This window comes from Salvelinus sp. IW2-2015, linkage group LG3 (genome assembly GCF_002910315.2).
Source record: "Salvelinus sp. IW2-2015 linkage group LG3, ASM291031v2, whole genome shotgun sequence".
In the NCBI taxonomy this organism is placed as follows: domain Eukaryota; kingdom Metazoa; phylum Chordata; class Actinopteri; order Salmoniformes; family Salmonidae; genus Salvelinus; species Salvelinus sp. IW2-2015.
The window spans coordinates 335,992-345,823 of NC_036840.1; the positions used below are offsets into that span (position 1 = coordinate 335,992).

General features: G+C 44.3%; 1 protein-coding gene across 1 annotated transcript in view; it reads left to right on the forward strand.

Annotated features, from left to right (window-relative positions):
• Nucleotides 1-700: 700 nt before the first annotated feature.
• Nucleotides 701-9,832, forward strand: part of ccdc87 (coiled-coil domain containing 87) — an 18,205-nt gene continuing 9,073 nt past the window's right edge. The window contains 15 exon segments of the mRNA XM_024012910.2: nucleotides 701-920; nucleotides 1,256-1,410; nucleotides 1,557-1,807; nucleotides 2,053-2,290; nucleotides 2,535-2,616; nucleotides 2,822-2,904; nucleotides 3,069-3,226; nucleotides 3,332-3,458; nucleotides 4,871-5,074; nucleotides 5,236-5,352; nucleotides 5,503-5,618; nucleotides 5,803-5,932; nucleotides 9,031-9,140; nucleotides 9,281-9,396; nucleotides 9,616-9,640. Of these exon segments, the coding sequence (XP_023868678.2) occupies nucleotides 701-920; nucleotides 1,256-1,410; nucleotides 1,557-1,807; nucleotides 2,053-2,290; nucleotides 2,535-2,616; nucleotides 2,822-2,904; nucleotides 3,069-3,226; nucleotides 3,332-3,458; nucleotides 4,871-5,074; nucleotides 5,236-5,352; nucleotides 5,503-5,618; nucleotides 5,803-5,932; nucleotides 9,031-9,140; nucleotides 9,281-9,396; nucleotides 9,616-9,640 (2,132 nt within the window).

Below are 9,832 nucleotides of genomic sequence, written 5' to 3' on the forward strand. Positions count from 1 at the left end.
ACAGCAAGTTATGTTTCTTATCTATTAATATGAATTAACAATTATTTAKGTATTCTCCAAATTATGACAAATTCAAGTAGTATTTTCGTTTAATTTTATATAATTTTTAGAGCTCACTTGTCAAACAAAGTTCCAACTTCCATTTCTTCCTGGCTAGCTAATGTTAGCTAGCTACGTTAGTTAGTACAGAGCATTGCTGTAAAGACTGCGCATTGCCGTTCAAGGTGGGAGCTACCCACTGGGTAAAAACTGGTTGAATAAACGTTGTTTCCACGTCTTTTTATTGAAAATYTTTATGTGATGCCGTTTAATTAACCTAAATCCAATGACATGGTGACATTTTTTGTTGATTTCACGTTCCATTCACGTTAGTTGACAACTCAACCAAATGTAAATCAAAACCAGACGTTGAACTGACGTCTGTGCCCATGTGGGTGGCTAGATATTTGGTTTACAAAGTTACCATAAATGAAAAATGACAGCCTGAAAATCTGAATCATAACAGGCAGCGGGTACAGAAATGCATATCTTTGTGTGCACTGTGCATCATGTAGCTACTGTATGTGTATGAACCAAGAGAGGTCTGAACCTGGACCCAGGTGAGCATGCATGTCCAAAAGTGTCATGTCATATCCTGAAACCAGAGAGTTGCTCATTCAAGCTCTTCAGACCAGTGTATACCAAGGCTTCTTTGCTGTCTATGTCAAACAGTGAGGGGATGAGCGGTGGCAAAATGAAAGTGGTGGGCCGCCTCTCCCGAGCGGCGGAGGCCAAACGACGGGTGACAGACGACCAGGACATGCTGACCTCCATGACACAGATGGTGGCCTGCACCCAGGACATCCAGCAGAGATACCACAGCATCCTGGGGCCACTGTCCCTCTTCTTCCAGTCCAAACCCGAGGGAGAGAAGAGGGCAGGTGTGTGGGGATCTAAAGCTGTTTGAGGGAAGACAGCCTGGTGCCTTGTTGTTGATCCGTGATTGTTGCATGAGGCCTTTGAGTTATTTGAATCAACAAAAGGATGTGTAGATAGTTTTACCCACCCAAATTCTAAAGTCTAGGCCTATTCATTTACAGGGCTGACCTGAAAATACAAACAGGGTGTCGATCTACACAGTTTATTTTCTCTATCCACATGCCCCACACCTCTTTTATGATGCCAAAACAAAATATGTTTATCGTTTTTTTGAATGGAGGTGATACAGGAGAATGAAAGGTATGTACACACGTCCTGGGTGTGTTGTTCCTCCCAGACAGGGTCCAGGAGGAGAGGCCAGTGTCCCCGTCGGTGTCAGAGGGCGTGAAGACCAACCCCACCTCCCTGGCCGACATGTGTCAGCAGCTGCAGTACAGGATCCAGGAGCATTCCGTGCTCCACTCCACCCCTGTGGAGGATCAGCAAGCTCTGGTGAGCCACTCCATTAGGAGACACTATACACTCTCCTAAGCATCTACTAAATGGATGGATGGTTGGATAGATAGATGGATGGAACACTGACACACACACACAGCCCCCACCCACCCAAAACACTCTGTGACTCCCCCCCCCCCAAGGTGGCGGTGATGACATCAGAGCTGGGCCTGATCTGGCAGGACCTGAAGGGGCTGATGGACGAGCCCACGCTGAACCAGGAGGAGAACATGCAGCTGCAGGCGGAGACGTGCCAGGAGGTGCTCCGCATCTGCCAGGAGCTCTACCTCAACTATCTCCACCTGCTGGACAGGCTGAGGCGCCGCGCCGTCTTCAGTGACCAGGCCAACCGCAGCCGCCTGGGGGCCCAGATGTCCATAGACTGCACCAGCCTGTGAGTGAGGTTTCCCCGAGCTCCATTATTTCCTAGGGGGGATCAAAGGTCCTCAAATCAACATCTCTAGCTTCTTTAAACCAATATTTACAAATTCTTATAGTCAAACCTGCATGCTAAGCTCGTTACTTGAATTATCGATCATCCACCTTTTGTCGATAAGTGCAAACTCACCAAGCAGCTGTAAATACAATTGGTTGTTGTTATTGTTCTCCTTATTGCTAACGGTTATTCTTTCTCTGCAGTTTAAACGTCCACTCGATCAGACGCAGCGTAGCGGCAGGGATCAAGGCTACGCGGAGAGCCCGGCTGAGCGCTGAGAGACCCAGAGCTGCCGGACGCGACCTGAAGGGGGCGATGGAGACACACACAGCGCTGCCATGCAAACTGGACTTTGGTCTGACTCTGCAGACCAAGGCTGGCTGCAAGAAGAGTGGTGCCATCAGGCAGGGCAAAAACCCTATGGAGAGGGACCTCCGAGAGGTGAGAGACAGAGAAAGAGAGAGGGATAGAGAGAGTGTGTGTTGTGTGTGTGTGTTGGTTTGTGTGTGTGTGTGTGTCTGTCTGTGTGTATGCGGTACCTACATCTTTCTGTGTGGGTGTGTGTGTCTCCATGCGTGTGAATGTGTGTGTACACTTGCTTCTCTGCTGTTTTGGTGTGTGTGTGTCTGTGGTAAAGCTACAGGGAGCTGAGGTGTTCCCTTCTCTCTCCCTGTCTGTCTGTCAGATGACTGAGAAGATGGGGGACATGGACCTGGAGCAGGTCTATGACCTGATGCCCTGCCACCTGGAGCTGATCACCAACAAAGGCTTGCTATCTCTCTTGCTCTTTTCTCTCTATTGCTCTGTCGCTTTCTCTGTCTCTCTCTTTCTCTCTCTCTGTCTCTATCTCGCTCGCTTTCTCTCTCTTTCTCTCACACAGACGGGCACACACACACATAGTCAAGTACACTTGTGACAATGACAAACAATTGTTTGTTAGTACTAGTAGTAGTGATATGTGTGTGTGTTTAGATGCAGCGCGGGCCAGCTTGGCCAATGTTTCACAGTCAGATGAGGAACCCAGCATGTATTACCATGGCTACACCAGACTAAAGGTATTGGTATAGTTCCACTATACTATACACATCATATACTATTCACACCCACTCAAACTGGTCCCTGAAGACATGCATACAGGATGGTTATTATTTACAAGTCATAACTTATTTGGTTCTTTTTATGAGTAATATTTTATGGAGTTATTTTTGTGAGCACCCAGGGGTGTAGTTCCATGCCAGACCTGCAGAGGGAGACTCTCCTGGAGGAGCTGGAGATGGAGGCCCTGCCTGCCAGACCCAAGTCCCCCCTGGTGCTGCTGGCCACTGGGCCCTGCTCCAGCATCGAGAAGCCCATTGACCCTGCCCACGACCTCAGGAGGTGTGTGTGGGAGAGAGTGTGTATTTTTGTGCTTGGGTGTGTGTATTTTGTGCGTGTGTATGTGTGCATGTGTATGTTTGTTCTTATGTGTGTGTATGTGTCTAGGTTGCTACAGGACAGAGTGATTGTGGATCAGGCTGTGACAGACTCTGACACAGACCTCCCTCCTCTGATCAAGGCCCTGGCGTGGAGAAGTTCCACCAAACTACAACAGCTCACACACACTCTGCAGGTAGGGAACACAACTCTGCAGGTAGGGAATACACTTTGTAGGTAGGGAACACACTCTGTAGGTAGGGAACATACTCTGTAGGTAGGGAACACACTCTGCAGGTAGGGAATACACTCTGTAGGTAGGGAACACACTCTGTAGGTAGGGAACACACTCTGTAGGTAGGGAACACACTCTGCAGGTAGGGAACACACTCTGCAGGTAGGGAACACCACTCTGCAGTAGGGAACACACTCTGCAGGTAGGGAATACACTCTGTAGGTAGGAACACACTCTGTAGGTAGGAACATACTCTGTAGGTAGGGAACACACTCTGCAGGTAGGGAACACACTCTGCAGGTAGGACACACTCTGTAGGTAGGGAACACACTCTGCAGGTAGGGAACACACTGCAGGTAGGGAACATACTCTCTGTGAGTAGGGAACACACTCTGTAGTAGGGAACACACTTAGTAGGGAACACACTCTGTAGTAGGGAACACACTCTGCAGGTAGGGAACACACGCTGCAGGTAGGGAACACACTCTGTAGGTAGGGAACACACGCTGCAGGTAGGGAACACACTCTGTAGGTAGGGAACACACTCTGCAGGTAGGGAACACACGCTGCAGGTTAGGAACACACTCTGCAGTAGGGAACATACTCTGCAGGTAAGGAACACACTCTGCAGGTAGGGAACACACGCTGCAGGTAGGGAACACACTCTGTAGGTAGGAACACACTCTGCAGTAGGGAACACACTCTGCAGGTAGGGAACATACTCTGCAGGTAGGGAACATACTCTCAGTAGGAACATACTCTGTAGGTAAGGAACACACTCTGTAGGTAGGGAACACTCTGTAGGTAGGGAACACACTCTGTAGGTAGGGAACACACGCTGCAGGTATGGAACCACACTCTGTAGTTAGGGAACACACTCTGCAGGTAGGGAACACACTGTAGGTAGGGAACACACTGTAGGTAGGGAACACACTCTGCAGGTAGGGAACACACTCTATAGGTAGGGAACACACTCTGTAGGTAGGGAACACACTCTGCAGGCAGGGAATACACTCTGCAGGCAGGGAATACACTCTGCAGGCAGGGAACACACTCTGCAGGTAGAAAACACACACCTCTGCATTTGTACAAATAGCACCATGCAATGCTAAAGTGGGTTAACCATGCTGCCTGGTCTGTCATTGACTTTTGACTATGCAACTTGCATAATTACACTTCTTAACATATCGTAATTGGACTTATGTTTTATCATATGATTTGATGTTGGATGTCTTTATGCTACACTCAAATTGCCATTCGGGGACAATAAAGTGAACTGAACTTGCACACACACTCACACACACATGCACACACATTCTCTCACCATAGTATACTTCCTATATAGCCCCCCATCTATTCTTGTCCAATCCTAGAAACAGGAAGAGGAGGGGGAGAAGAGGGAGAGGTACAGGGTGCCAGTGGAGGAACCGGAGCACCCCCAGGGAGCTGTGGAGAACGTAGCCCTGTCCCACGGCTCTCTAGCCCGCACAGCCGCCGCCCGCGTCTCAGACAGGGTTCTCCGCGACACCATCAACATCCACACGTACCCACCCGTCTACAACAACCTCACCAAAGAGGTGGGTCACAGAGGAGGCGGAGGATAGACATGTTATTATTACTACTCAGTGTGTGATGATGGTACTTTTATACTGTTACTATCATTATGACCTCATCATGGTGGTCTGGCTCTCTCTCGCTCTCTCTCTCTCTCCTGTTCTCTCTCTTTTTCTCTAAACAGCTTGACCTCTCCTCAGTGCAATGGCTGGATCGTAACCTGTTTGCCGGGGAAGAAATAAAGGAAGTCTATAAGGAGTTATCCAAAAGTAAATCTACACAGTATCTCAACTTCGATGAGGTGAGATATRCTCTTTTACATTGCCTGTTGAATTTATTTAATTCAGGAAAAATCCCTTCTTGAATTGGCAATTGTTGATCCAGAATTTCAATGAATCTCTTGAATATCAATAGAATTGACTCCCAAATGATCTGTTCCTTTCCCCTATAGGACCCCATGATAGAGCCAGCCCTGACCAACATCAGATGGAGTCTGAAGAAGAAGAACCACCAGAGGTTCATCAACCCACAGCTGAAGAGACAGAACACCAACGCCATGTCCCACAGGTACTGTACCCTACATCCCACTTGACTCAACACCTGAACTCCACTTTAACACGCTCTCTCTCATAATACAACACATTTTCTCACAGAGAGCACCAGCTCTCCCAAGGTAACTCAAAGTGTGTGTGTGTGTGTGTGTGTGTGTGTGTGTGTGTGTGTGTGTGTGTGTGTGTGTGTGTGTGTCCAGGAAAAGGACCGAGATCCCAGCGGACCATAAGAAACCGGAAGACCAGAATTCCCGGGCCTACACGGCCTGGCTGCAGTGGTGGAAGACAGACCTCTCAGTCGAGGACTACCTCCGATACATCACCAATCAGGTAAGAGGTCACACATTCTGTAGTTACAGGAAGCAAATAGAAGAAGACTTTCTAATTAATAGAAGGCAGTAAATGCATAAAAATCGATTGAGTAACTAGAAGAAAATCAACCGGTTTGTGTACAAATGAATCTCAATAGACTTTCGAATTGGACCATAGGTTATTATAGACATGGCTTGATTTATTTTTTGTGTTTTGTTGTTGTTTTTTAGTAGTTCTACTTTTTTTATATTGAATACTGTGCCCTGTTGGGTAGGGCTTGAAAGTTAAGCGTTTCACTATAATTGTGCATTTGACAAATAAAATGTGACATTTAAAATGGGTGCCAATTCAACAACTCGTTTGGGCTTGAGTACTGTTTATATTTAGGTGCCAGAACTTTTCAGTCATTATTCTATAAGAGTTGCTGGACCTCAAGCAGTAGAAAAGTCAAGGTGCCAGTACTCAGTACCGAATGAAATTAATACTTCTTTGAATTAATTAATGACATTTTATTTTCGTGTCAAATCGCCAATTGGCAACTCATCCCTTATGGGATTAATTGACACATAAACAAACATTACAATAATTCACTAAAAAAAGAAAGAAAGAAAAAGTAAGGTAAAAATCAATACATAATAGTAAATTACATCCCTAGAGCAGTAAAATAATATACATACATACATACACACTGTATACATACATACATACATACATACATACATACATACATACATAACATATACAGAAAAAAAGAAACAGAAGTCACTGTCTGGCACAAAGAGAAGATTCATATGGGAGACAACCATATACACAATATATATACACACACCATTAACCACATAGAAGCTAAATATATATATATATTTTTTAAACAATTTCTTTATAGGTAGCCCTTTTACTTTTTTCCAGGCTTTATTTAAATATTCTGCAAACTGAAATACACAATGGACAAAAAACTATTTCAATTTCTCCTCATCACTTAGCCACATAATGCCAGGGTATATTGGGTGTGCTTTCTGGAATAAGAGCAAGCGTATATTGTGGTAGAAAGGGCAATAGAGGTTAAAATGAGTTTACTTCTCTATTTCTTTGAGGTCACAATAGTTACTTTCCTCTTCCATTTCACCACGATACTGACCTGTTTCAATATCCCTGATCTGACCTGTTTCAATATCCCTGATCTGACCTGTTTCAATATCCCTGATCTGACCTGTTTCAATATCCCTGATCTGACCTGTTTCAATATCCTGGTCTTACCTGTTTCAATATCCCTGATCTTACCTGTGCACATAGCGATCGCTTGCTTTTAGGTAGGTTATACATAATATATCTCTCACACACAAATTCACCCTTAATCAAACAAAAGGTTCTCAATTTGGGTTCTCATCCACCCATTTTTTTCCTTCATATTGCATCAACAGTTGTTTTTCAATCATATATATGTCTCCCTTCATCTGGATTTCATACAGATGTTCACAGTCAGACTCTTGAAAAAGGTCGGACATTTCAGCTGCCCAGGCTCCCCCTATGGATAGATCCCATTGAAAAACTTTACTAGCTATTCTGGCAGTTGGCATATCCAACAGTCTATTCCAAAGTCTCACCATACATGCCTTCCATCTCACCTCACAGGGTTCTCAGCCCATATCCCCAGTTATTGCAAGGAAAGGTGCAAACTTGTGGACACCTAAAAAGTTATGGGCGTGTTCGTTTTTAAAATACCTCTTAGCACCCCACACTCCTGCGGAATAGTCCAGAACAGGACACACGCATGTCTGATACAGTTTGGAGTACGTAGCATAACCAATATCTTTCAGTGTTTTTGTTTTTCCCATAACTCCTCCAAGAACTCTACTTCCTGAGTCGGCTAGGGTTGATGTTCCGTATAGAAAGGTAATAGGTTCATCAATAAAAAGACCCAAATATGTATAATTGCTAGTAAACTCACTGAAGTGAAAAACACTTCTCTTAGTACTTGGATTTCTAAAAGTCATGATCTGTGTTTTTGTCTGGTTAGTCTCCATCTTTTACACCAATTGACTGCACATAACATGTTCTGCAGGTCTTGTTCAGTTTCTTCCATCTAAATAATATAATCAGCATATAAAAGGATTCTTAACATTTCATCATCATATCTTACTCCAATATTTAACTGTTGAATTTCTTTGCCAAATAATTTATAAACAAAGCAAACAAAGTCGGTGATAAGGTGTCTCCYTGTTTTACACCCGAGGGTGTGGAAACCAATCTGTACCATATTCATTAACACGCACACAAGCAATTGATACTTTGTAAAGAGACTGGATTGCGTGATCAAATTTCCCGTCAACCCTTGTCTTTAACAAACTATAGGCTAAAATATCCCTATTTACAAAATCAAAAGCTTTCTGGAAATCAATGAAACATGCTTGGATGTAGGCTTCTCTTCGTGTAATCTATTTCTGATTATTGTACAGACCGAGAAGATATGATCTGTACAGGCTCTGGATTTACGAAAACCATTTTGTTCTTCTACAAGAATGTTTTGATTCTCCAAAAATCGAATTAGCCTATTGTTGAGGATGGATGAAAATATAATGTATAAACTGTACTTTAAACTTATGCCTCTATAGTGGCACTCTTGGGTAATTTTTTGAAGATTTGGGAATGGGATTCACTACAGACTTATACCAAGTGGATGGCAGTATACTGTACTCAAAACACATTTGGAGCAAATGATATAGGACGTCAATTAATTTAGGGGATTTTAAAACCTCATTAGGCAGTTCATCAATGCCAAACGCTTTCCCATATTTTGCAGCGTCAACCACCTTCTTAACTTCTGCCACAGACAGCTCCTCATTTAAATACGGGTTACATATATAAGAGGGTTTTAACATTGTATTTTCCAGTTTAGTTTTCAGGGAACATATGTCTTTATAAAATTCTTCCTCAAAATATGCCACATTTTCGTTACCTGAGAACAACCTAGCAAACCCCTTCTCCCACTCTTTAAGTACCTGTGTAATATCAGTGTTTTTTCCAGGCCCAATTCAAGCACTGGATACATGTCCAGTTATTTTTGTGGTATCAGAGAGTGATTGACTAGGACTCTCTCTGTCTTTGTGTCTAAATAGGACTCTGACTACCTGTGGGCGGCGTTCCACTTGTACGATAGTGGCGATAGTGACGATGAGGAGGACGAGAGGAGGAGACTGCTCCAGCTACGACGAGACGAGAGGAAGAAGTCTGTCTGTCTGTCTTACTGTCTGTCTGTCTGTCTGCCCCACTATTTTCGTTCTTTTTTTCTCCGTTCTTTTTTGTTGTAATCATGTTTCTTACATTATGAGGACTGCGAGCAGCTAACAAACCAATGTGTGTGGACAGGAGGCGGAGGCAGAAGATGGAGGCTCTAAAGGGTCAGAAGCAGGAGTACGTGACAGGGGTGTGGAACGTCAACACGGTGCTGCTGGGAGGGCTGTGGAAGGAACCCCATCTGGAGGGTAACACACACACACACACACTGACTTTTGACCATAGTAATTTAGTGAGTCATTCAAAAGCAGGATGTTCCAGTCAAGGATTGTGAAATAAAAGGAAGTCAAACAGTTCTGGTTTAGTAGGTGACTCATTGGATTTCTTGCTTATTGGTACTAAACCTGTTTCATAGCCTATTGTTTATAGACTCATAGGTAACCTATTGTCTGTTGGGTTTTTTACAGAGGAGGAAGAGAGCCCAGATGAAAATTGGGGACAAGAAGGAGAGATGATTGGAATGGGACAAGGAGGGAGAGATGATGGAATGGGACAAGGAGAGAGAGATGTTGGAATGGGACAAGAGAGAATGGAGGAATGAATGGAATGGAGCAATGGCAAGGAGAAGATGAATGGAATGGGAACAAGGAGGGAAGATGATGGATGGGACAATGAAGGGAAGAG